We start from the raw sequence: 27845 nt of genomic DNA, 5'->3' as shown, positions 1-27845 counted from the left end.
CTCATGAAGAAGAAAATTCTCAACTATGTAGTAAATCTGGTTTTAGTTAAAGGTGCACCAGATGTGTTTGAGGAAATGAATCACTGTTTAACCATTTAATCAATCCATGTTAAATCAGTCACTAAGTAAATTTATGCCTCGTTCCCTCCATAGACTACAGGACCGGGCCATGTTTCACCCAGGTGAATAACCAGATGTGCCAGGGCCAGCTCAGTGGAATTGTCTGCACCAAAACCCTCTGCTGCGCTACCATTGGTCGGGCTTGGGGCCACCCCTGTGAGCAGTGCCCTGCCCAGCCGCACCCTTGCAGGCGAGGCTTTATCCCCAACATCCGCACTGGAGCCTGCCAAGGTAAGATCCTTGTCTCCTTCTTAGACACACACCTGGTACATCTTCTTTTTAAGAATGATTGAGGACACAAATACACACACACACACGCACACAAACACAAACACACACACACACACATCCACCACAATAAACAGTGCAGCCATTACTTCATCTGTCATCAACTCTGCTGCAATTCCTGCCCACAACATCCTTGAGGCAGTGTTAACAACACTGAAGGTGTTTACATGTACATAGATACATGTAGGCCCGGATACTAGCATGTATTTTCCTGTTAAGCTCTTATTTAGCAGAATATGTGTACATGCATCTCCATATCCCTGTAAACGGACACCACTTTAAGGTTTTATTTATTTATGTGTCAGTATCTCAGTGTGTATGAGCAGATCCCAGATGAAAATGTGAGCTTGTCCTCACCACTGGTGTGGGGCATACACAGTACATCATGTCACCCAATGATATAAGAGTAACAGCAAAATACAGATGTTTATGTGTTAGGCAAACCAAATATACTAAAAGCGTCAATTTTAAAAACCAAAAAATTGCAAAAATAACACTTAACCAAAACAGATATAGTGCAGCCATGACAGAATCAAGCAGCTCTGACTACATGAATCCAAAAGAGTGAGATATGGAGATTATAAGAGAGAAACTGAGGGAAATGTAAACTGAGATTCACCTTCTTTCATTAATATTCCTGATGCTGGTGTCCCAGAGCCCCCTCAGACCAGACTAGACTCTCTCTGCATGCCTCTCTAATAAATTATTGCCTGGCCAGACTAAGCATTAAGACTGCATCAATATATGACACATGTGGAGGTCGTGTCCCTTGTTAAATGAGCCCAGCCAGGCTCTTTGTTGTCTCAGGCCAGCTCCTCTCAGATGGACACACCCAGCACCGACCTAGGCAGATTGTGATGGTTGATGTCTTGCTTGAGCCATATCAGAGGGAGACAGCGTTTTTGTACTGATGCTCATAGCACCTGGCCATACTTCAACAGTATCAGAGCTAAGGACATTAAGTTAATGTATTTGTGCAGGGAAATTGGGGATTATAGTGAAGTGTTGTTTATATTTACAATGGAAAGTTACACATGGTGGACTTATGCTCATACTTGTTAGACTTCATTGGCAGATATGTCGAGTGTGTGTTCCAGGCATCTAAATCCCTGCCCACATCTCTAATTCGTCCAGTGATTCAAATAATAAATGCATGAAGTGAAACAAAAAGGCCAGTTAGTCTATTAATCAGGCTAGTGTGTTGAGTTTTTTTTTTTCTATTCAGGCACAAAGCTAGCAGTAGTGCTTGGCAGTTACATCACTATTTATTTTTGTCAGGAGCAAGTCCATCTTTGTGAGCCTGTTTAGTAATTTCATTGCCCTAAAACAACTCTACCCACTGCAGAACTGGGTAGAATTTTCCAGTTGTGTTTATGCAAAATCAATGTATTGGGGGCCATAAATACAGTATATTTGTGCTTTGTGCTGGGAAAGTACTGTATCTAAATTGAGTTAGAGGGCCATAATATTAGAAAGATGTCAATGTAATGCCTATGATCTCTTAAACATTTTAAGGGCTTTTAGTAACTTTTTCAAAGGCTTTACAAATTGTTTTTCAGGGACATACAGTAGTTAGGTACAATAGCTTTTGACTGAAAAATATATTGTGTGTATCAAAAATTATGGATATACTCTTGGCAGATATTTGGACATGTGTTAAACATATCAAAGGGACGTGACACAACCTTCTATATGTAAAAGTCTATATGTTATTTATGAAGCAAATTCAAAAAGTTAACACACACACACTAAAGACAACTAAACCCCACAGAGCCTAGAGCAACGTCTCTCTGGCAGAAGTACAAAGCACACAATGAATCCAAATGGGATTGCACTCCAGGCTCCACATCAAGATGGTGGCTGATAAATGTTTCTTTCTTTGGCAGAGAGTGTTTCTACGCTAGACGGAATTTTAGCCTTTCTTAAAAAAGAAGCAGAGATTAAATGTATTGAAATGAATAGAAACAGGCTGCCTGGGTCCTGTTTATAGACTGGCAATGTGACTGGTCTTTGTGTGTGTGTGTGTGTGTGTGTGTGTGTGTGTGTGTGTGTTTGTGTGTCGATGTGTCCCAGGGTAGACAGGTTCAGAGGTATCCACGCTTTCTTACAGGAACCCACCCTCTGACAGCCGAGTTACTTCTTGCTTATACTGCTTATACCTCATTCCCTTTACAAAGATCTAGAACAGAAGAAAGAAGAAATGTGTTTAAGAGACAGAAAGTGTGCCAGAAATATGCTCTAAAATGTGCGTTGTACCAAGTCAACTGATATAAATTTATACTTTTAGAGAATACACATTGTTTGAAGTAAGTCTAAGTCTTTTTTTGGTATATTAAAAACACAGGATGCTGCATCTCTTAAACCAATGCTCTACAGATGGCAGTAGTTGTTAGAACCTTTGTTCTTTTCTGCTTTTGCCTCTTCTCAATGTCTGTCTTTCCTTCCTTCTCTTAGATGTGGACGAGTGTCAGGCAGTGCCAGGTCTTTGTGCCGGAGGTAACTGCATCAACACTGTGGGATCCTACGAGTGCAAATGTCCTGCCGGCCACCGTCAGAGTGAAACCAGCCACAAATGTGAAGGTGAGTCAGATCTAAAATAAATAAATAAAGAAAGACTAACATTAACTAAAAGACATGTTCAACAATAAAGTACGAAACCTACATCACGAGGACCAACGTTTTTAAAAAGGTATCAGATCTGCACATCCCTGGAAAATCAAGAAACCATAAAGACTGGTGGCCAACTTTGATGTGCTGCCATTACATTATTGTCTAAACTGCCATATGATTAGCAACAGGGGAAATACTATTAAGGTATGAGCTGAATATCAAACCAAATTCTTACAAAAAGAGATGTCCTTTAGCTAGACATTCGTTTCCAGAGGGCTTCATGGTTTCTGATATCTAGCTGATACTCTCAACGTCTTTATCGAGGACTAAAAACAGAAATGAGAACTTCCCTCTGTAGGAAGTGTGATAGTACTATCAGTTGTAGCATTGAGTGCGGCTGTCTCACCTATTCCTCAGGCCCACTGCAATTTGGGTTAAGGCTTCAACAAATAATTGTCGCAAACGATCTTACTAACTAATTCAGCATTTAGTCTGTCAAACATGATGCCAAATGCCCATGATACTTTTTTCAAAGTCAAATGTTATTTCTGATCCAAAAATGCAACTACATTCACTGATATGAAGCATAGAAAACCAAGCTAATGTTAGCAATTTGAAAATAGAGACTTTATCATTAACAGAAATGACGTCTAATAACAACAAGCTGATTTTAATTTTTAAATGTAATGATCAACACGGTAAACATATACTGCAAAATATATCAACTCTACTTGCTGAGTATGCTGAGTACTCAAGGATTTAAATGTATCACCAATCTAAAAGAATCCATGAAAGGTGCACTTTATGGTAACTGTGGGTTTACAAATCTCTATGGGTGTTTAAAAAGTGACGACATTTCCGAGTTAAAAAAGTCTGGACGTGTCCACATTAACACACACAGACACATGGAAACACAGACACACTGAGTGGATTCACATTACAATGTGTTGATTGGATGGAATTTAAACAATTCCCTGGCTAAACAGTCTGATAGTAAGCCAGGCAGGGCTTGTGTCTGTTGGACTGAAGCCGATGTGTTCTTAGTCTTTAGGGAGGATTAAAGAAAGCTCTTAAACTGTTTCAGCCAGGTGACATCCATTCTACTGAACAAGGCCAAGGCCAAACTGGCTATCTTAGTGTATCAGTGTATGAATTATTACCAAAATTCTTATTTTATTAACTTGGATGGATGAGAGCTGCACCAGATACAGAAAGAAAACCAGCGTCTCTACTTCAGTTTCATGGGAAGCAATTACAATGACAAACACCAAAAAGTGATTTATGTCACAGAAGGAAACAGGGAGGATGACTTCACTAAATTCATCAGAGTCTCAGTTTCAGTTGTGGTTTTGGGTGAACACCACCAACGGTTCAGGACTTACACTGTTGAGCACTGCTCATAGACGTTTGGGCGTGGATGCTGTAGACACATTCCAGCCCAGAGAGGACAATCTGAGACAAGGTAGAAATAAAGCAGGAGTTTAAGATTAGAAAGTCCTGAAACCGTCTACCTTCTACACCCTCTATGGTCATTTTTACCTTAAATTACACACATCCTGACTCTTTGTACCACTTTACCTACAGCGTGTGCTTAATACAGATATATATAGCAAGGGTGATCATGGTCACAAGACTAGAACTGCAACTAATGATTATTATTATGGTTAATCTAAAATCAATATGATGATCAACAATAGGACTCAAAATTCTCAATTTGTCTTAAAAACAATTATAGAAACCAGCCAAAAGCAAGAATTCTCACATTTTAGATGCTGGAACCATCAAAAAATTGAAGTTTTTGCTTGTTCAACTAAGTGAACAATTACTTGAGTATCAGACTAGTTATTGATTAACTAACTGATTTTGTCAGCATTCAACAGTACAGTATGACTCTGAAACCAGAAAATTGGCATACCACTTTTAAATTGCACAAGTCAACGAATGGATCTTCAAAACTGTGTGCATTTTTTTAATCAATATGTTAGTTCCATCAAAAAACAAGCATTATTTTATTTTTTCACTTGAAATAGATGTCAACTCTGTTTTTTATTTGTTTATTTTAAGATTTATCAGGCAACTTCGTCATTTGACCCTTGCAGAGTGAGAAGAGAAAGAGTTCAGTGTTTGCAAAGCTTGTAAAAACAAGTTGTGACGTGTATCTGAAGTCATGGATCGGCAGGAAACCCGTGTTTAGTGAAATCTTGAAAACAATCAGTTTTATTGAAATGCCCTTCTAGCTAATGCACAAACAAGCCTCGCTAAGAGCTTTCAAATTGAAATCCCTGAGGTTTCGGGGCATTTAAGATAAAGTGCAATTAAGATGTCATGGGTCTCTGATCGTTTTGGGCACAACAAGGCACCTGGTTTTATGGCCTGCTTTTAGTTCAGACTGTGCTTAACATTCTCTCTGTTTTCCCCTCCTCCTCCTCTTTCTGCTTTTTTCTGCTTTCCCTTCCATTTTCCTTCCATAAATACAGTCCTTTGGCTCAAAACCAGCTGTTAGTGCTGAACAAAGAAACACTTACAGCATCTGGGTGACTTTCTCATTACACACACGGACCTCCCCGTTGCTCTGACACTTGCTGATTCTCACGCACTCACACTTTTCAAACACACACACACACACACACATACAGTTTCACAGATCACAGTTTAGATGAAATGACACAATGGAAACTGAATGAATTACACGCTCACTTTATCCTAGTTTTCACCTCGATTATGCTGCGGATATGTACACAGTTACACGGGCAGACTTGACGGCTCAGACATTTGTCCAGGTGACACATTTCCCTCCACACACACGGTCAGTCACACAGTGCTACGTCTGTGTGGAGTGTAATGTCTGGCGTGTTGTTGTTGCTGCTGACACAAGGTTTATTTGGCTGGGCCTTTACAGCCTCACCTAGGCCTTCTGCCACCGCTGTCAGACAGGAGTCAGCAGGGGAAGAACAGCCTCTTAGCTTCGCAGGCGGTACAACACAACTCCACGAAAAACCCACAGGGATACAAGTTACACACGCTTTACTCCAAGAAAGGCAAACACTAACACACCCTTCACTTTTTCAACTCGGCACACACACACACACACACACACACACACACACACACACACACACCACGTCTGCGCTATTGCTGTAATTATGCCCTGCAGTGGTGCAGTAATTACGTATGTGTATTAATAAGCGTGACACATCATAAAAACCCAATACCTTCTGGAACTTCACTTTGGGTTCCCTCGTCATGGAGCAATGAGGCCCCCTCATTCTGAATATTACAACTTAATGCCATCATAAAGTGTACCACACCAAGGCGGGCCCTGCCAAGCACCGTGCCCAGGTACTGTCAGACACGTCTACATTTCTTTGGCATGTTTAAATAAGGTCAGGGAATTCACTGTAACCTTGGGAATTTCGTTTCTTTTAGTACAGCCATTTATTTCAATTTAGTTGCCATTTGGAGATTGGAAGCAATTGTAGATACCGCAATTGCACATATAATCAAGCCAAATGCTGAGCGGTATACATACACATGTTTTGGATTATAACATTGCAGGGTCCCTTGTGAATGGAATAATTTCCCTGCAAATATATTTGGTGTCTGTCCACATTTGGGATCATCATTAGATTGCTTTGTTGTCTTATCCTATTGTGCAACAATAGTGGGTTTTTTTTCATTAATGTAATCACTGATTATTGTCTTTATAGTCATGTAATCATTGTTTTCTCTTTTGCCCGTTGACAGGGCTGGGTATCATTCAATTCATTTATTTTTAGTAAACGTTTTTTGATATCTTACTTTAGAGGTATATAAACAAAAGAATCTAAACTTCTCAAAGTTGTTGCCTACTCATAAGCAGCAGACCAAAAAGATTTGCTGATTAAAAAACAGTCCATAATTGACCAAATGAAATTATAAATCAAGAGATATTTGATCAAAGACCAAGTAAAGAAGACTGAAAAGATATTCAAAGCTTTAAGAACTTAATAGTTTATGGTTTCAGTAAATACCCAGCGCTACCATGTCGTTGAAATTGCGTAGTAGTTTGATTTACATCGGTTCTTTGCTCACCAAGCAACGACTCACAAGCCTGAGTTTCAGCCTGAACTAAAAACAAAAGTTCAGTAATTCCTTTTAGTTGAATGCAGATGCATTTGCTTCATTTTTTCTCAGAGCAATAAACAATAAACTTTTACTGCAGTGTGCTACTGCTGTGATGTGTCCTGTGATGTGATGAGGTATTTATGATGTAACTGTATGTGTGTGTGTTTTAGACATTGATGAATGCAGCACCATCCCCGGTGTATGTGATGGAGGAGAATGCACCAACACTGCTGGTAGCTATGTCTGCACTTGTCCACGAGGCTACGTCTCCAGCACAGATGGCTCCAGATGTGTGGGTGAGTCCCTTTCTCACACACACATGCATGCACGCACAGAAACACACACACACACACAAATTTCCCAAATTTCTCTAAACCCCCCCCCTCGGCTAGCTAAAAGCTTCACATCTGGCCACTAACTTCCCTCCCTCCATCACTGCTTCCTGTAAGTGGAGTTCTGGTGACTCAAGCTGACCAGTGGTCACCATGTGCAGACAAACACACTTGCACGCACTACTTGGCTTTGACAGCATTAATCTACTCTCTTGTTAGTGCCCCTCTGACTCCTTCACACACACTCTGACACACATGCAGTGCATACTTTACTGACATGTCCCATGAAACACTACCAGGTGTTAATGTATTCCTGCAATCCTCACCAATCATGGCAGCCACAGTGAAATAAAACCAGGTGTTAATACATTATTTCAAGATTTAGCCCCAAAACGGACAGCTCAAGGTCTGTCTGTTTCAGCCACAAGCATCACAGGTCCAATAAAAGCTCCTTTAGCAAGGTAAAACTCTGGATTCCTGTAATTGGAAATAATTTTTTTCCTCACAGTTATTTTGTAGTTGTCATGCAATCCATCCTCCATCATCAGTGGAACTTTTTATAAAGCTATGCTGCTGTAAAAAGCCTGTTCTGTCAATTTATATAAATAAAGTGTGTGTGTGCATGTGTGTAAGAGAGAAAGAGAAAGTGGATCCCACATTGACACAGCGCTTCAATCACCCAAATCATCAACCAAAAATCCTTATTCTTGTCCATATTTCTCTTTTTTCCTATCTCCACTTTCCTACTTTGTCCTGAAGAGATATGTCACTATCTCTATATGTATATCTCTTTTTTTCTGAGTGCGTGGATAACACCAAAGCTCATTCTTTCATAACAGTTCAGTGATTTACAGGAGAAAGTCTCTGGAACTGTAGACATTTCCCTCTTTTTTCACTTGTTCTGTCTCCTCTGTTTTTTTCCTTCTTCTTCTTTTTTAACTCTTTATCTCCAAAAGTGAAGCATTCTCACACTCTCGTTCTCCTTATCTATCTAACCTTTTCCTCTTGGACCTTCTTTTCCTCCCACTCTCTGACATGTGGATCCTGCACCTTGTTTCATTCAGTAGTGGTTTCCAGTTGCTCTTCTGCAGCCTGCTGAAGGTAGAGAAAAAAAAGAGAGAGAAAATAACCAGGCACAACCCCATAATCCTTCCTCTGTCTCTGTACTACTTTCAAAATGGACCAGACTAGATTAGGAGGAGACAAAGATGAGTAAACCCAAATAAAACCTAACTAGACAAGGTCAGGATCAAACCAGTGATCTAAAGTCACACATCTCATGAACTGGTTTTATGAGCTGGTTTTCTCTTCATGTGACAGACGCACTTTGACGCATTTTCCCATGCTTTTTAATCACAACATAAAGTGAATTAAAGAAAGTAAAGTGTTTTAATATCTCTCGCTGGCTTGCCTGCCCTCAAGTTTTAGAAGCAGCAGGATGTATAGCTCTGGTCCCGGAGGCTATACTGTGTGGCTATTGGCTCTTGTTTTGTGGGATGTACTGTACCATGGTAAAGTAGGCCAGTGGGAGCTGTTGGGGGCCTGACGGTAATCAGAGCCTAATGCCCTGTCACACGGTGGAAGCTCGACAAAAAAAAAAAAGACCTGTCCAGTCAGTCAGTCTGTAAAAACACCTCAACAAATGGAAGCATATGCTTGTGTAGCGGTGCAACACTAGCGAGCAAACCCCGGTCTGGATCCAATTTGAGTCATCATCATTCTCATCAGCAAACCCCTCCCTCTACGTTCTCCCTCTCCTCCACGCGGCCTCCTGCTCACTCATTCCTATGGGATGTTTTTTTGAATTGTGTGTATTTATGCACATTGGTGCGTGTATGTACGCATTTGTGCAAGCATATGTGTGTGTATTTATGCACATTTTGTATACGTGCCACTGCCCATTTATATGTATGGGAATGCATATCAGTGTGTGTAATTGCATATACATTTGTATGTACTGTACAACATGTGCTTCCATGCACAGCACAGCCCCTCATGTTCTATCTAATTGGCAAGAATTGCTCCACATGGAACTGATTAATTCCAGACGGCTGGCTCATTAGTGAGTTAATCGACTTGTGCTCCTCCCTCAACTCCCCCCTTCATTCCACTTTCCCCCTTATTTCTGTAGCTGCACTTAAAAATGCTCTTTCACATATGTTTTCCTATTAGTTAAATAATACACATGCATTATCTCCCTCTTAATCTGCCTTTTTTCCTTTCTTGGTATTTTTCTTAAAAGAATCCCTTGTCTGTCCATTTAAACCCTACACATGCTATTTGAACCCTAGCCCCTTCTCTTGCCTCATTGACTCTGACCTGGAAAACTGTAACAAATAAGACCCCTTTTGGAGGCCCTTCAGATGCCTGCTGATAGTTGAGACCCCAAGCAACCTTTCCCACTGCCAGCCCATAAAGGAGCTTCCTCCCCAGCCACCATGGAAAGGCCATGCCAGCCCTCTGACTTACAGCACTGCTGGTTTTGAGAGCAGCAATTCCCTGTACCCTTTTTTCCAGCATAAAAGGGTGGTAATATAACTTAATTTGTTACCTGAAGTCCTGCATTTAAAGAATAATTAATTAATTGTGTAACTGCACATGATGTCACAGGGTGCTGGCACACACTGGAGTACACTGCTACGTCAAGATAAGAATTAAAACCACTAGAGGCCAGCAAAAATAAGAAAGTTCAGATTCTGTTCCAGGGGAGACATAGAACATACTAAAACACATTAAAAACACATCAGCCATTTGTGTATTTTTTATTTGACTTCTAATTGAGCTGAAACATGCGTTGCTGCCTTCTCAGTCGTCTAATTCTGTTAATGCTTCTCCTCTTACTTCAGATCAGCGTGTGGGCACCTGCTTCTCAGCTCTGGCTAACGGCCGCTGTGCTGCAGAGCTGAGCAGTCAGTACACCAAGATGCAGTGTTGCTGTGACACAGGACGCTGCTGGGCTTTGGGACAGATCCCCGAGATGTGTCCTGTCAGGGGTTCCGGTGAGTATACATTACATAAAACAAAATACATGTTTCATATACAAGCTGATCCCCAAACAGATTGATATATATGAGCTTGAAATCAGTACAGAACATTCATCACCTTCTTCTTCTGCTGAATAAAAACTGGCAGTCTACACCATAGATTGTCTAAGACTTGGCATTAACACAGGCAGTAAATAAAGCCATGACAGCGTTTCACAAACCAAATTACTTTAACAATGTTAAACTAGACAAGAGTTTGTGTGTGTGTGTGTGTGTGTGTGTGACAGAGAGGCAGGGGGCTCCACTCAAACTGATGAGCATGATGTCATGAGCGCAAGCTAAATAGAGGAAGATGGAAAAGATTTGTTTCAAGATAATGACCTATCATCTCTGGAAATTCAGAAAGCTCGTCCTCTGCGTGAGACTGTATGATCCAAAACTGATCCGTTGCAGAATGTTCTGCTGGTTTCACCTCCACAATTAGATGCGTGTTTGTGTGATTTATTCCGATTTCATTAGTCAAACTAAGTGAAGAACACACAAACATACAGTACTATATATTTATACTTCTCACACATAGACATATAAATACTGTACATACATATTTATTCATAAACACAAACATACACTTTAATTATACACTTTACCGTAACTTCATGCCAAAGCTGAGTAGAGTATATCATTATGCATGCACATTTTCCAGTAGTTACTTGGTCAGGTTTTGTTTCAGTCAAAGCATATCTGAAACCAGTAAGTACAGAACAGTTAGATGGTAAACTGTATAACAGACTTTAACAAAAGAACAACTAATGTATGGGACGTGCAATAGCCTTTGTGAATTATGCAAGTCCAGGAAACAATGAGTACATTACTGTAGGACCCTGAGTGATCCAAAGTTCTTTTCAGTCTCAATTACTATAATAATTCCACATAAACTGTTTAAAAACAACATCTTTGTTTACACTACTTGAGAGCTTATTGTTCCTCAGCTATATCTGGATGGAAACTAATGAAACCTACAGTTGAATGTATCCACTGACTTGTTCCCTGTGACCTTTGTCTCTCTTGTAGACGAGTTCAGGCGTCTGTGTATTGTGGGTGTTCCCCAAGGACACGGCTTCCCTAATGGCTACCCCAATGGACACTACCCCAACAGCAACGGCAACGGGTATGGATTCAAGTTCCCCAGCGTACCCAATGGTAACGGCAACGGAGGAATCGGTGGCAACGGCGGAGGAAGCTTTGGAGGGAACGGTGGGAGCTTTGGAGGTAACGGAGGAAGCTTTGGAGGTAATGGAGGAGGACACCAGCGTAATATAGGTAAGTCTCTTTTGGGATTTGAATTATCCTGTTAAATGGTACTAGATAAAAGGGGTCATTTCTCAGTTGGAAAACATATTTGTATATCATGGCATATTTTTATTAACAGTTTTGTTAATGTGTGTTGTGTACTCTCAGGCACTGTTTCTATGAACGACACAATTGATGTGTGCAAACACTTTACCAACCTGTGTCTGAATGGACGCTGCATTCCAACACCCACAAGCTACCGCTGTGAGTGCAACATGGGCTACAGACAGGATGTTCGCGGGGAGTGTATTGGTAAGAAACAAGCTCTCACACACTGTTTAATGCATAAGCGCACATCAGGTCACTAAAGTTCTCTTTAACCTCCCTGAGCCTATATAGGGAGATGCAGTGACTAAGTGACAGTGCCACAGTGAATTGCATGCCCTGCACTGCCATCTTCTGCAAATTTAAGGAACTTAATACAAGTGCACTGTATGTCAAAATGTGAATTGTTTTTTTGTTTGTTAAATATTTAAAGCCATTCACTCTGTCTGGATAGGTCATAATTTTTTGTGCAATGTATTCTTTTCTCCACAGATGTGGATGAGTGTGTGAGTAATCCATGTATCAATGGAGACTGCGTCAACACACCTGGAGGGTACCATTGCAAGTGTCATGAGGGCTACCAGGGAACCCCTACCAAACAAGCCTGCATTGGTATGTCTATCTGTGCTGTCAAATTATATTACTGCAACAATTGCCAAAGATGTTTCATACACATGCAGATGTTTAACATACATATTTTACATATGTTTGCATAAGGAGATTGTTGCTCAATTTAGTATGGCTGGCCGTTAAAATATAACAAACTCAGCCAGGTGCATCTTCCCTCTTCCTCCTCTCTTTAGATATTGATGAGTGTATTGTGAATGGGGTGATGTGTCGCAACGGCCGCTGTGTCAACACAGAGGGAAGCTTCCAGTGTATCTGCAATGCTGGCTTCGAGCTCACTCCTGATGGAAAGAACTGCATTGGTGAGAAGCTAACCCAGGAATAGGTCAAACTTCACATGAACTTTTTACCTTTATAAAGTGAACTTAATTCTCCTCTCATTTCCCTCCAGATCACGATGAATGCGCCACTACCAACATGTGTCTTAATGGCATGTGCATCAATGAAGACGGCAGCTTCAAGTGTATCTGCAAGCCTGGCTTTGCTTTAGCACCTAACGGACGCTACTGCACCGGTATGACTGATTTATAAAGTACAAACACACACCTCAAGTCTTGGTCCAACTAGTCTGTTGTGTTGCCAGATGTGGTGTCCTGCATATCCCTTTCTAAACCCATTTGTGTTTTGTCTGATCTTTTGAAACAATCCAGAAATTTCAGAAATAGAGAGATAGATGTATGAATTTATGAGTCTCTGTTGAACAGGAAGCTTCAAGAGTAGCTGCCATTTTATTGTGCAGTCACACAATAACACCGACAGCACAGGTGCACATCCCAAATACAAAACCCATAAATCTAGATAACTCCCCAAGGCAAGGCAAGGCAAGGCAGCTTTATTTATATAGCACATTACAGCAACAGGGCAATTCAAAGTGCTTTACACAAAATCAGTTAAAAAACGGTTAAAAAATAAAAACAGATAAAACACAAGAACAAACAGTTAAAAATAAAAAATAAAAACAGATAAAACACAAAAATAAAAGTTACAGTGCAGTATAAGAAATTAAACATTAAAGAAATGAACAACCATTTAAAGTAAGGCAACATCAAAAAGAAAGGTCTTCAGCCTTGATTTAGAAGAACTGAGGGTCTCAGCAGATCTGCAGTTTTCTGGAAGTTTGTTCCAGATATGAGGAGCATAGAAACTGAACGCTGCTTCTCCCTGTTTAGTTCTGACTCTGGGGACAGAAAGTAGACCTGTCCCAGATGACCTGAGAGGTCTGGGTGGTTCATAGTGTAGTAGAAGATCCAAAATGTATTTTGGTCCTAAACCGTTTAGTGATTTATAAACTAGCAAGAGTACTTTGAAATCAATTATTTGAGGCACAGGAAGCCAGAGTAAGGACTTCAGAACTGGAGTGATGTGATCCACTCTCTTGGTCTTAGTGAGAACTCGAGCAGCAGCGTTTTGAATCAGCTGCAGCTGTCTGATTGATTTTTCAGGGGGGGATCTGATTCCTTATTAAGCTCTCTGTAATTTCTTTTCAGTATTGATGTCATGCATTTAAACAGTTTAAATTGAGAATTAAGATTTGTATAAGCAAAAGAAAAGTTACAGATGAAGTTAACTTAGGGGACTTATTTCATTTTTACCCAAAAATTGTAAGCCTTTTTTTTAACTTTCATTTTGCCGTGTTGTTCATAAGTTAGCCGTGAGTTCAGTGAAAACTGATTCCTATGAAAACAGTGACTTACATAATCCAAGATGGTTGGAATTTATTGTATCTACGATACGATATGTTTTTTCTGGAATGATAAAATAAATACTAAATACTTTATTTTATAGCCCATTCTGTACACAGCTTAGCTTATAAACTTAAGCCAACACATGCCGCATGCATTATGTGCCCTTTCTTCATCAGACATCGATGAGTGTCAGACTCCTGGCATTTGTATGAACGGCCGCTGCATTAACTCTGAGGGCTCCTTCCGCTGTGAGTGCCCTCCAGGCCTGGCTATTGATGTAGATGGGAGAGTGTGTGTGGACACACACATGAGGACCACTTGTTACGGTGCTATAAAGATGGGCACATGCTCGCGGCCGTTCCCTGGTGCTGTGACCAAGTCTGAGTGCTGTTGTGCAAATGCTGAACATGGCTTTGGAGAGCCCTGCCAACCCTGCCCCTCCAGAAACTCAGGTAACATCTTTCATTTGCTTTATGCGGTTTTTTCAATTCTTGGAAATCTTGGTTGATTGTGTAAAATTTGCAAAGAATTATCTTATGTGTTTTTCATCTTATCCTGTATCTTTCAGCTGAGTTCCAGGCTGTATGCAGCAGTGGTATTGGCATTACAGCTGATGGCAGAGGTGAGCATGTTGTTCATGAATTTGGATGTTCCCACAGTGCTGTTTATCAGTATTTATCTACGTACATAGCCTAATACTTATTCTATCCTAGACATCAATGAGTGTGCCCTTGACCCGGACATTTGTCAAAACGGCATATGTGAGAACCTGAGAGGAAGTTATCGCTGCATCTGTAACATCGGTTATGAGTCTGACACCAGTGGCAAAAACTGCGTTGGTGAGTCAGAGTCTTTCCATGATTTTATCAAGAAGAAACCGCACATCCCTAGCTAGTAACATTAGCCATATATCTGTCTTAAAGTAAAACTATGTACCAATCCTGTGGCCACATTTTGTCGTAACAAGATAAAGCAAAAAAGGCTAATACTCCTTGTTTGCATGATGGTCTCTAATTAGAAACGTCATAAACCTAACCATTGCCTTCTGTCGCCTCCATGGCAGACATCAATGAGTGTCTGGTGAACCGTCTGCTTTGTGACAACGGTCTGTGTAGAAACACTCCCGGCTCCTACACCTGCTCCTGTCCTAAAGGATTTGTCTTTAAACCCGACTCAGAGACCTGCGAAGGTGAGTACTTTCATGCATACATTCTGACTGTGTTGTCTCACATCAGGATGTATTTTGTTGTTTTTACCAGCAATCAAGGTCAATATGCAGTGACATTATTACCAGATGTGTTGCATTTAGTTTCCAGTAAACATGTAGCTCATGGAAAGAAGGCACACACATTGCGTTTGCCAAATGCATATGATGATCCACTTCAATCAGCCTCTCAACCTTGACCTCAGGTGTGTGTTTGCACATGTTTCAGATATCAACGAATGTGATTCCAGCCCGTGCATCAATGGAGCGTGTCGCAACGTGGCCGGGTCCTTCAACTGCGAGTGCACCCACGGCAGCAAGCTGGACTCCACCAACACCATCTGTGTGGGTAAGACGGAAATTAGAGAAGCACCGGAGGGTCCTATAAACTGCTTGTGTGAGATTATGATTACACACTTGAGGCACGAGTGTCAACGGGAAATAATTGGTGCAAGGGTCTTTTTGTCTAATCATTCTAAGTGGTTTAGGTTTCCGGGAGCATTCCAGAAACATTATCATCTTCAGATGTTGGGTAACATAACACACTCAGATGATTTGTTAGATAAATACTTGCATGCACGGCCTTGGTTCACATGGAGATTTCTTTACTTCATAGAGATCCTCTTTAGATTCCAAGTGACATTTGGTATGTAAGACTCTCTGCTGAGGTTAAATATTCCAGATTTCCTACTTTTGGAAAATCATTGGGAGAAAGCTACATGCTAATACAGAATGCAGATTGTATTGTAAATTGACTGAGAATGAGTCATAAATAAATACTCATACATATTCCATGAGCTGGCTCTTTCAGAGGTCTCTAAATTCCTCTTGTTTGGTTGTTTTCTGTTTTCTGTTTTCGAGCCCATCACTCAGCGGGGAAAGAAAGGGAAAGTCAATTGTGGTTTTTTGTTTGGGTGGCCTTGTCACTGATATGACTGTACACTTATAGTTAATTAGGAATGGAGTAGCATAGGATTAAATGTAATGATGCGTGGGCTTTACTTAGCTCAGTGTGTAGCCAAAACGCAAGTTTTATGGCAGTGAGGAAAGTTGAAAGTGACATTTCGATTGTGTTTGTGGTGTATTTTGTTGCCATAGTTAAAGGTACCCTGTGGAGATTTTGACCACTAGTGGTGCTGTAGAGTAATTCTGTGCTCTAATAGCAAACACAAGGAAATATTTAAATAAATTGTCTTTGCAAATGTTTTATGAAGAACAAACTGTTAGGCCTGAAGGATAAACACAGTTAACATTCAGTGTTAACTTTACAAGAAAACCCCACTAGGTAAGCAAGTCTTTTCTGTTGTAACTCCGGCTCCACAGACAGTATGAAGAGTACGTGCTGGCTGACGATACAAGACAACCGCTGTGAGGTCAACATCAACGGAGCCACACTGAAGTCTGAGTGCTGCTCTACACTGGGAGCCGCCTGGGGTAGCCCCTGTGAACCCTGCGAGATCGGTCAGTTCTCACACACAGATGCTGCAAATCTTTCATGCCAGTGTTTAATGTTTAATGTTTTTGGCTGCTTTCCTTCATATTGTAGACATCATGTGGACTTGACCAATTTCTATATATACAATAATATACACTTAATGATATATGTTTAAATTTAAGTCTAGTCTTTTCTGACATTTTTGCATACCAATTAAGGTATACATGCTCTACAAACTCATACAGTGCTCATACATAAAATATCTTCATTACATTTCCCCATAGACACCGCCTGCTCTCGAGGGTTTGCTCGTATGAAGGGCCTCGTCTGTGAAGGTAAGAACATTTGATAACTTAATGACCAGTGACTACCCCGCAGCCTTCCTTCATCCAACATCGGTGCCATGAAATCATCTTTTTGTCCTTGGAATGTGCCTTAATGTTCTCCCTGTAGATTTCTTTTGAGAAAAAGTGTGTTTCACCTTGTAATTATTTACGGTTCTTAACATGTCCCGCTCCCTGTAGACATTAATGAGTGTGAGGTGTTCCCTGGAGTGTGCACAAATGGCCGGTGTGTGAACACCCAGGGCTCGTTCCGCTGCGAGTGTGCTGAGGGTCTCACCTTGGACAGTACTGGACGCACATGTGTGGGTAAGAAGACTGCACAACGAAGAAATCCGACATCACATCCAATGAAACTGTTATTTCCAGAGGTTACCATGTCAGTGCTCCTTTAGGACAAAACTTGGAAACAGTTAGATGACTGTTTTTGATTTTAATGACAACTTTTCTAGATACGCGTAGTGAGCAGTGCTACATGAAGTGGCATGAGGATGAGTGTGGCGAGCCACTGCCAGGGAGATACCGTGTGGACATGTGCTGCTGTTTAGTGGGTTCTGCCTGGGGCATCGACTGCGAGGAGTGTCCTAAACCAGACACACCTGAGTACAGAGCCATCTGTCCCAGAGGGCCCGGCTTTGCCAACAGAGGAGAAATTCTGACCGGCAGGCCGTTCTACAAAGGTACCAAATTGTTTCCACTCACTGTAAGTGGACGCTTTCATCCTTGAGTGTGCTTTGTGGCAATGGTACATTTGTTGGTAGAACCCTGTATTACCGAAGTGACAAAGAATAAAGTTTAATTTGTAACAGCATACCTATGTAAAATATTCATCCAGTAAATTGTATCATTTTGACCAAATTATTTGAACTGCATGTCTTCCTCTCCAGATGTAAATGAGTGTAAGGTGTTCCAGGGTCTCTGTACTCATGGAACTTGCCGGAACACCATCGGCAGTTTCAAGTGTCGCTGCAACAACGGCTTCGCTCTGACCGCAGAGGAGAGGAACTGCACAGGTATTTCAGCGAAATGAGACACTTATGTCACAATTAGTAAGGAGTTTGTCAGGGTATCTTTTTAATGTCTTTATGTTTCAGACATCGACGAATGCCGCATCTCCCCGGACTTGTGTGGTCACGGTACCTGTGTCAACACACCTGGCAGCTTTGAGTGTGAATGTTTCGAGGGTTACGAGAGCGGCTTCATGATGATGAAGAACTGCATGGGTAGGTTGGAAACAAATCCACACACACACACACACACACACAATTACACAATTTCAAATGCTACACTCTGTTTGAAGTCATGTCCTCAGTGTGAAACCACAGATCATCTAATCTGTTCATTATCTTTTCGTCCTTTCTTCCCTCTGTATCCCTCCTTCCCTGTCTTCTTCTCTCCTGACAGACATTGATGAGTGTGAGAGAAACCCCCTTTTGTGTCGTGGAGGAACCTGCCTGAACACAGAAGGGAGTTATGAGTGTGAATGTCCCACCGGACACTCTCTCAGCAACGATGGATCTGCCTGTGAAGGTGGATCATAAATCTCCATTTCCACACTTGGTGTTATATGTCATTCTCAGCACATCACATTTTATTTTAAAACCTAGTGCACTTGAAACCCATGTCAAGTCCTGAAAAAAGTACCTTTTTCCTCTGGATCTTTTAGTTTTTATAAACCAGTGTTGTAATTATTATAATAATTATGATTAGGTACAATACACTACATGTATTACAATGCATAACTTGTTTGCTTGTCCTGTCAGATGTGAATGAGTGCCAGCTAAGTGACAACTTGTGCAAACATGGCCAGTGCATCAACATGCCGGGAACGTACCAGTGCTCCTGTGACACCGGTTACCAGGCCACACCAGACCGTCAGGGCTGCGTTGGTGAGTGGAACACACTTTATCAAAATATGTTGGATAATTGGGAAATGATCTATTTGTGTACTGCCCGTCGTTGTAATATAATAAAACCTAGATACCTTAACTGTAATTGTGTCCTCTCTTTGCAGATATTGATGAATGCACCATTATGAACGGAGGCTGTGAAACCCATTGCACAAACTCAGAAGGCAGCTATGAGTGCAGCTGTAGTGAGGGCTATGCTCTCTTGCCTGACCTCAGGACCTGTTCAGGTAACAAAACACAGGATGTGTTCAGTTTATCTGCACATATTTAACAAGAAACTGAAACTATAAAGAAATGTAGCAATGTCATAATGTGATATTTTTTAAGTTCTCCCATGAAAATAAAAAGATTGTTTTTCTGTCCAGTCTTCTTCATGGCGTTTCCACCTATTGCACATTGACAATCATTCTGCTGTTTCTTTTAGATATTGATGAGTGTGAGGAGACTCCAGACATCTGTGATGGAGGCCAGTGCACCAACATTCCTGGGGAATACCGGTGTCTGTGTTACGATGGCTTCATGGCCTCTATGGACATGAGGACGTGTATCGGTGAGAGGAAACACAGTACTTAGAATATGAATGTAACTTGGGAAATCTTCAAATCTGCGGGACTTGCTCTGAGTCTCATTATCTCTCACTCTAGTCTCTAAAGGGCAGAACATTTAGATATTATGTGTGTCTGTCCATCTCTGTCATCTCAGATGTGAACGAGTGTGACTTGAACCCGAACATCTGTCTCCATGGCGACTGTGAGAACACCAAAGGCTCCTTCATCTGCCACTGTCAGCTGGGATACTTTGTCAAGAAGGGATCCACAGGCTGCACAGGTACACGCACACACACATACACACACACGCACGCACGCACACACGCACGCACACACACACACACACACACACACACACACACACACACACACACACACACACACACACACACACACACACACACAGACTGAGAGGTCTGGTCCTCTGTGTCCATATCTGAGAAGTGTTCATCCATGCATACAGTAGTTCCAGGTCTGCAATTGTTAAAATGATAATTTATGAATGAATTTATGAATCTGCTAAGCAAAAAGCTAATTTTTCAAATATCTTTACTGGTTACATTCTTTTTTGTTGTTTTGTTAAATGTTCAAATGAAAATAAGTGGTTCAGCAATGTGTGTTACTGCCTGTGTATGGCTAATCGATCTCTATATCACTCCAGATGTTGATGAGTGTGAGATCGGGGCTCATAACTGTGACATGCACGCTGCCTGCATTAACGTGCCTGGAAGCTTTAAATGTCGATGTCGAGACGGCTGGTTGGGAGACGGCATCAAGTGTGTTGGTGAGTACATATTCGGACCAGACACGTTTTTAAGACAAAATAAAGGAACAAAAGTCTCATTTACACAAAAATATTAGAATTTGTAACTGTTTTTATTGAGTTCTGCTATCAAGTTTTTTTTCTCACGCCTTTTTCTCTCTCTTTCTACAGATCAGGACGAGTGCTCTGTAGAGGACCATAACTGCAACCCCAATGCAGACTGTGTAAACACACCGGGGTCCTACAGATGTACATGCAAGGAGGGCTTCAATGGAGATGGATTTTCCTGCTCTGGTAAGACTGCTGAAACTATCTTAATGAATCCTAATTGGATACTAGCTACTGTGGGTGTGGAGTGAGCTCCTTGCAGAGTAAATTTATAATGCACTGCTCTGTTCTAATTCAGACATGGATGAGTGTGCAGACAACGTGAACCTGTGTGAGAACGGCCAGTGTCTGAATGCTCCAGGGGGCTACCGCTGCGAGTGCGAGATGGGCTTTACTCCTACAGAAGACAGCAAAGCGTGTCAAGGTGCTGGACTCATTCTGTTGCATTTTATTCTCTATACTTTTCTTTTTTTATTCAACTAACATTTTTTTTCTTTCGGCCTTGCCACAGACATCGATGAGTGTAATTTCCAGAACATCTGCGTATTTGGAACGTGCCAGAACCTTCCAGGGATGTTCCGCTGTGTGTGTGATGATGGTTATGAACTGGACCGCAGTGGAGGAAACTGCACTGGTCAGTGTTTCCCTTCTGTAACTTTAGTTTAAATTCACTTAGTTCAGACACAGAACATAGCTTGGCTGAGTTTCCTCAACTATTTAAAATTCTTTGAAAACATATCCAACATATACAAAGACCAAAAGATGTGTCTACTACCATCTGTTTATTCCCTTCATTGTTGCTGAGCTTGTGTTTGTCGCTGTGTAATGCAGACATCAACGAGTGTGCGGACCCTGTGAACTGCATCAACGGGCTGTGTGTGAACACTCCAGGGAGCTACCTGTGTAATTGTCCAGCTGACTTTGAGCTAAACCCCACCGGAGTGGGCTGCGTGGGTGAGTCACACACATTAGCGGGTTTTAATGAAGGAGATTGATTTTTTTTTTTAAATATGAGTACACAGTGACTAGATGTTGCATCCTATCCCAAAATCTCATCAGTCAGGACAGATGACAAATCCAATTTTTTTTTTTTATGATTTATTTTTTGGGCATTTTTAGGCCCTAGACAGGTGAAGTTTGTGAAAGGGGAGAGAGAGGGGGAGTGACATGTAGCAAAGGGCCGCAGGCCGGATTCGAACCCTGGCCGGCTGCGTCGAGGAGTAAACCTCTAAACATGGGCACCCGCTCTACCAACTGAGCTATCTGGGTGCCCATGACAAATCAAATTTGAGTTAAAAATGTTTAATAAAAATTTAATTAAACCACTCTTTATTTAATTTGAACACTTACACATTGTAACGTCCTGTTAGATGAAAGTGAAGACTCCCATGTATTAATGAGAAAAGATGTGTCTTTCTTAGATACACGTGTTGGCAACTGCTTCCTGGACATCCTTGCACGTGGTGATGGAGGAATCTCCTGTAGTGCGGAGATCGGCGTGGGTGTGACCCGGGCTTCCTGTTGCTGCTCCGAAGGAGGAGCCTGGGGAAACCCCTGTGAACTGTGCCCTGCCCCCAACTCTAGTATGTAATACAGGACCTCACTGATCGATTACCGATAACATTTACTGCAAAATGCACGTCATACTTACTCCAATTTGTTGTTCAATTTATGTCTTAGCAAAAGTTATTTATTATTTGCTTTTTTTACACTAACTTGCTGTGTACCTCTGTCTTGTTTGTAGCGGAATATAAGACTCTTTGTCCAGGAGGAGAGGGATTCAGACCCAACCCCATCACTGTTATCCTGGAAGGTACACCATCCAGCTTTCTCTGTTTTCCAGTCTATTAAGTCAACAACAAAAATCACAGCTAGCACCAGTGTAGCAGAAAAACTCTGAACTTTGAAAAATGCTTTTAAAAATCATTACATGAGTGACATCTATGGATTTAATTCTTTTCTAGATATTGATGAGTGCCAGGAGCTGCCAGGTCTCTGCCAGGGTGGAAACTGTGTTAACACCTTTGGTAGTTTCCAGTGTGAGTGTCCAGGAGGCTACTACCTCAATGAGGAGACTCGCATCTGTGAGGGTAAGAACTGAAAGAGAAATCACACTGAATGAGATACGGTAGTTGGATGGAAAATATGTTTAGCCCTCTAATTATATTATGTAGCTCACCTATGAAGGTAAAATGAACACCCTGCTCTCACCTCATATTTTTATTATCTGTCATCCCATCTTTGCGGGCAGATATCGATGAGTGCACGACCCACATCGGGGCCTGTGGACCTGGTATCTGCTACAACACTTTGGGCAACTACACCTGTGTGTGTCCCCCTGAGTACATGCAGGTCAATGGGGGAAACAACTGCATGGGTGAGTGGGAGAGACCTCTCTTGGACCTACAAGAAAATATTTACTCTCTCGTGCAAATAAACATATTCAAAGTTTGAAAAGTTGCATTTATAAATGCTGGCTTTTCAGCTTTTGGAATTAAAGGACTGTCTTCCTCTTTGTAACGCAGACATGAGGAAGAGTGTGTGTTATCGTAACTATAACGACACATGTGAAAACGAGCTGTCCTTCAACATGACCAAGAAGATGTGCTGCTGTGCCTACAACGTGGGAAAAGCCTGGAACAAGCCATGTGAGGCCTGTCCAACTCCTGCTACCAGTGAGTGACAATAAATACACTAAAACATACTCTGGAACAGCTGAAACATTGCTATATGAGTACATTTTATCACAGCCACTGAGTCTCTCCTGTCCTGTCTATTCTAGCTGAGTACCAGTTACTGTGTGGTAACCAGGCTCCTGGCTTCATCATCGACATCCACACTGGCAAGCCAATCGGTAAGGTCATTACAAGGTCAAAGGTGGTATAGTGCAGTCTGTATTAAGTGGTGCTGTTACAAAGTACAGCTTGCAAAATAACATTATGCTGTGTTGTTTTGCACAGATATTGATGAATGCAGGGAGATCCCTGGTATCTGTGCCAATGGAGTGTGTATCAATCAGATCGGGAGCTTCCGCTGTGAATGTCCAATGGGCTTCAGCTACAACAACATACTGCTTATTTGTGAAGGTAAAACTCACTTGATAAGTTTTCTCCTGTCCTCTAACTGTGTCTGTTGCAAGAGAAGATAATCGTGATCATATCCACCTATTATAAGACAATGCACACAAGGTGGTGCTAGATTTTTTGCTCTTTTGCTATTTTTGTATTTCCTTTTTCACCCTGCTACTGAATCATGGCATGCCAATGCCTTATACAGTATTAAGGATATACTTACTGCTGGCACAACAACTTACCACCATTTCAACACTAAATCACACAAACAAGCCCATACAGTCACACACCCACACACACACACCCACACACACACACCCACACACACACACACACACACACACACACACACACACGCGCGCACGCAACCACGCACGGACGCACACGCAACCGCAACCGCACACACGCACATAGGATCAGAGGTAGTCCACTCAGTGCAGTTAATGCTGCCTTTTCCCACATGAATGATGCCCTTGTAAAGATAAGTATAGTGGCTCTGAATGAGAGCACCTGCCTGGAACTTCAATCATCCAGAACCTGCCAGCGACTGAACCTTACCAGAGCCAAACTGGATCCGCTGTATTTTCTCTCCTGCTGTCCACAAGCCAACTGCCTGCTTTGACCAGACAGTTATGGAGCCTTTGATTGATGTCCACTGTTTCTCTTTTTCTTCCCCCTGCAAAGATATTGATGAGTGTAACAGCGGGGACAACCTGTGCCAACGCAACGCCAACTGTATCAACATTCCAGGCAGCTACCGCTGCGAGTGCTCGCCAGGCTTCAAACTGTCCCCCAGCGGGGCCTGTGTGGGTGAGTCCAGCCTATCTTATAGGCCTTACTGGGGTTTCCCATCTTAAAATAGCAGGAAGGTGGAAGGATTGTGTTGGTGATGTGAGGAAAATGTTAAACATGGACGTCCCGTGTTGAGGGAAGATTATTGTAATTTGCATTTACGGGACAGTGGAGAATCTGCTGAGGTATGTTAATTTAGACCAGCCTTTGTCTAAACACAACACCAGTTTTTCCCAGGTAGGGTTTTATTCTGTCATAAACAAATACATATAAAACACCCGTCTAAATATTCACAAAACAAAAAAAGGAGAAAACCAAAACAAAAGACAGAAGTTAAATCCAGCATGGGAACTGGACCTGCAGAAACAAATCAAACAAAACAAACTATAAAGCATACAATACAAAACAACGCATAAATTGAAGCATGACACATGGCATGGTCTGTATATAAAATGAGATTTGGACATATAAAGTGCTTGTTAGTTGCAACCCTTGATAACACGTTAATACTTTTCATTTTTGTTATGTTTTTCAGACCGTAATGAGTGCCAGGAGATTCCTAATGTGTGCAGCCATGGAGAGTGTATTGACACGCAGGGAAGCTATCGCTGTCTCTGCCACAACGGCTTCAAGGCTACAGCTGACCAGACCATGTGCATGGGTAAGAAGCACAATCTTAACCTATAATATACACTATTTAATTTATGTTGCATGTAGTCCTCCAGAGTAAGTCCTTACTGTATACCGAATACTGTCTAACCCACTCTAAATGTCGTTCCTTCTGTGTGTATCTTAGATGTCGATGAGTGTGACAGACAGCCATGTGGGAACGGTACCTGTAAAAACACAGTGGGATCCTACAACTGCCTCTGCTTCCCTGGCTTTGAGCTAACACACAACAACGACTGCATGGGTACGGATCATTTATTGGATCGCTTATTTCATTAAATTGTTTCATTTTCTGTTAATTTACTGTATTGCTATACTAAGGTTAGCAGCAGTTAGTAGTTTCTCTTAAAGGTCAAAGTCTTGACACAGGTTTAGATTCGGGTTTGGCAATGTATCGCTATTATATCAACATCGATATATGAGACTATATCGTCTTAAATTTTGGATATCGTAATATAGTGTTCTAGCTGTTCTATTTCTTGCCTTTACCCATTTAGTTATTATATCCACATTACTGATGATTATTTATCAAAAAAATTAAAAACAATGTTTTTGAAAGCACCACTAGTCAACCCAATAATACCGCCACAATATTGATATCGAGGTATTTAGTCAAAAATATTCAGATATTTGATTTCTATATCTCCCAACTCTAGTTTAGATATCATATTGTTGAAGATTACAGATTATTCGATAAAGAATTAAACCATGCTGCCCTTTTCTGTAGCGCTATTACATTACAACATCTGATGTTGCTGTGTTTTTGACTTTTCCTGTGTAACAAAGAAGAAAATTACACACAAGCCAGTTTTTTTAGAAGCTCCTGATGCCAGGAAAAACATGCATTTCTTTTTTTTCAGTCTGCTTCCGGTTGTGTTTGTTGACGGATATCCAAAATCACAGACATGTTTTATAAGAGTCCTAATCCACTCTATGGTGACCTTACAGACATAGACGAGTGCAGTGCCCTCCAGGGCCAAGTGTGCAGGAACGGCCAGTGTATCAATGGACTCGGTTCCTTCCAATGTCTCTGCCATGAGGGTTACGAGAATACTCCGGATGGGAAAAACTGTGTTGGTAAGTCAGTGATTAAATATACAAGAAAAGTACTAGCATGTTGGCATTTAAAGATTCCCGTACAGTACAGTTTACACAGACATATACACACATCTGATTTGCATATTGTCACACTTTTCAGATATCAATGAGTGCGTGAGTCTGCCTGGCACTTGCTCTCCGGGAACTTGTCAGAATCTGGACGGGTCATTCCGATGTATCTGCCCGTCTGGCTATGAGGTGCAGAATGACCAGTGTATAGGTAAGACACAAACTTACACAAAAAGTACATAAGTACATACATAAAGTACATACAGTTATAGACACACTTCAGTACAGACTAAATGCTCCACACATACTGAGAGCAACCGAGCCATCTGCTCTTCACGCACATTCACAAATGCACCACCATTGTCTTCTCACCTGCTTCCTTGTCCCTGTTCTATTTTACATTTCTTTTCCAGATATCAACGAGTGTGAGGAGTCCAACCTCTGCCAGTTTGGCACCTGCACCAACACCCCTGGCAGCTTCCACTGCACCTGCCAGCCGGGCTTCGTGCTCTCTGACAACAAACGTCGCTGCTATGGTGAGAGAAGCTGTTAATTAAAAACTAACATTCTATCTCACGTATAAATGTGGTGGAGGAGGTTTTTGTTTTTGTGTCCCGTGAATAACAGACCAATTACTGTCCCCTCTTTTTTTCTTATGGCAGATACCAGAGAGAGCTTCTGTTTTACCAAATTTGAGGCCGGAAAATGCTCCGTCCCCAAAGCTTTGAACACCACTAAGGCCAAGTGCTGCTGCAGCAAGATGCCTGGAGAGGGCTGGGGATTTCCCTGTGAGCTGTGCCCACGAGAGAGCGAGGGTGTGTAACACAGACACACGTACACACACACACACACACACACACACACACACACACAGCTTTTATAAAGACATCACATGCCCACAGACATTTGTAAAATAATATGAAGCTGACCTTTTTCATTTGGCACGTCTCCAGCTGCTTTCGACAGTCTGTGTCCCTTTGGCCACGGAGCGCTACCTGGGCCGGGCGATGCTCGTGAAGGTCAGTGCTACAACGTAGATCGATTTTTCTTTTTTATTTAGTGGCCCAGTGTGGAGGTCTTGAAAACATGTTAATTTCCTTGTGCTCACTTTAGATATGAATGAGTGTCTGGATAACCCAGACATCTGCCAGAACGGTATCTGCATCAACACAGATGGTTCCTTCCGCTGTGAATGCCCCTTCGGATACAACCTGGATTACACAGGAGTCAACTGTATTGGTGAGATTGTTTCTGAAATTAAAATTAACAATCTGCAACAATGGAATCAAAAAACTATTATAGACTATTTTGAGTATTTATACTGAAACAGCCGCAATTAAAAAGACAAAGAAAAATCAATAGGCTGGACTTGTTTTAAGGAACTTTAATGCCATGTCTCGGAATATATCACCAGTATTATCACCCAGGTGTGATGTTGTTTTTATCACCAGTAGCAGCTTTTTCCTGCATTACAGCCTGATCTATTTATGGACTAACATTTTATCTGCTAATGTAGGCTTTTAAAGTCTCAGGTACAGTATAAAATCTTCATTGGTTTTAATTGCCACCTCTATCTATACCCCGCTCTCTGTCTTCTCCAGACACCGACGAGTGCTCAATAGGAAACCCATGTGGAAATGGAACCTGCACTAATGTGGTGGGAGGCTTTGAGTGTTCGTGTCAGGAGGGCTTCGAACCCGGACCCATGATGACCTGTGAAGGTCAGTCACTTACACAGTAACACTCACATTA

General features: G+C 41.5%; 1 protein-coding gene across 4 annotated transcripts in view; it reads left to right on the top strand.

The window, feature by feature from the left end:
- The window catches only part of fbn2b (fibrillin 2b), a 76592-nt gene that overhangs the window by 44167 nt on the left and 4580 nt on the right, over positions 1-27845 (top strand). For 2 of the 4 annotated variants that reach the window (XM_032525840.1, XM_032525842.1), the window contains 47 exons: positions 154-351; positions 2863-2988; positions 7293-7418; positions 10301-10453; positions 11510-11758; positions 11897-12040; positions 12326-12445; positions 12637-12762; positions 12852-12974; positions 14322-14597; positions 14714-14767; positions 14859-14984; positions 15209-15334; positions 15579-15698; positions 16673-16810; positions 17069-17119; positions 17309-17434; positions 17578-17805; positions 18013-18138; positions 18220-18348; positions 18530-18655; positions 18889-19014; positions 19140-19262; positions 19460-19585; positions 19738-19863; positions 20245-20367; positions 20518-20640; positions 20753-20878; positions 20966-21088; positions 21286-21408; positions 21876-22037; positions 22199-22267; positions 22419-22544; positions 22706-22831; positions 22980-23129; positions 23237-23308; positions 23415-23540; positions 24210-24335; positions 24853-24978; positions 25114-25230; positions 25935-26063; positions 26185-26304; positions 26507-26629; positions 26756-26908; positions 27047-27112; positions 27207-27332; positions 27695-27814. In XM_032525840.1, the coding sequence (XP_032381731.1) occupies positions 154-351; positions 2863-2988; positions 7293-7418; positions 10301-10453; positions 11510-11758; positions 11897-12040; positions 12326-12445; positions 12637-12762; positions 12852-12974; positions 14322-14597; positions 14714-14767; positions 14859-14984; positions 15209-15334; positions 15579-15698; positions 16673-16810; positions 17069-17119; positions 17309-17434; positions 17578-17805; positions 18013-18138; positions 18220-18348; positions 18530-18655; positions 18889-19014; positions 19140-19262; positions 19460-19585; positions 19738-19863; positions 20245-20367; positions 20518-20640; positions 20753-20878; positions 20966-21088; positions 21286-21408; positions 21876-22037; positions 22199-22267; positions 22419-22544; positions 22706-22831; positions 22980-23129; positions 23237-23308; positions 23415-23540; positions 24210-24335; positions 24853-24978; positions 25114-25230; positions 25935-26063; positions 26185-26304; positions 26507-26629; positions 26756-26908; positions 27047-27112; positions 27207-27332; positions 27695-27814 (6147 nt within the window). The remainder of the gene's footprint in view (positions 1-153; positions 352-2862; positions 2989-7292; positions 7419-10300; positions 10454-11509; positions 11759-11896; positions 12041-12325; positions 12446-12636; positions 12763-12851; positions 12975-14321; positions 14598-14713; positions 14768-14858; positions 14985-15208; positions 15335-15578; positions 15699-16672; positions 16811-17068; positions 17120-17308; positions 17435-17577; positions 17806-18012; positions 18139-18219; positions 18349-18529; positions 18656-18888; positions 19015-19139; positions 19263-19459; positions 19586-19737; positions 19864-20244; positions 20368-20517; positions 20641-20752; positions 20879-20965; positions 21089-21285; positions 21409-21875; positions 22038-22198; positions 22268-22418; positions 22545-22705; positions 22832-22979; positions 23130-23236; positions 23309-23414; positions 23541-24209; positions 24336-24852; positions 24979-25113; positions 25231-25934; positions 26064-26184; positions 26305-26506; positions 26630-26755; positions 26909-27046; positions 27113-27206; positions 27333-27694; positions 27815-27845) is intronic. The other 2 variants (XM_032525841.1, XM_032525843.1) reach the window with 2 other exon arrangements.

The sequence above is a fragment of the Etheostoma spectabile genome, chromosome 9 (assembly GCF_008692095.1).
Source record: "Etheostoma spectabile isolate EspeVRDwgs_2016 chromosome 9, UIUC_Espe_1.0, whole genome shotgun sequence".
NCBI classification, from domain to species: domain Eukaryota; kingdom Metazoa; phylum Chordata; class Actinopteri; order Perciformes; family Percidae; genus Etheostoma; species Etheostoma spectabile.
Note: the sequence above shows the minus strand (reverse complement) of the source record. Positions and strands in the feature narration are given on the sequence as shown.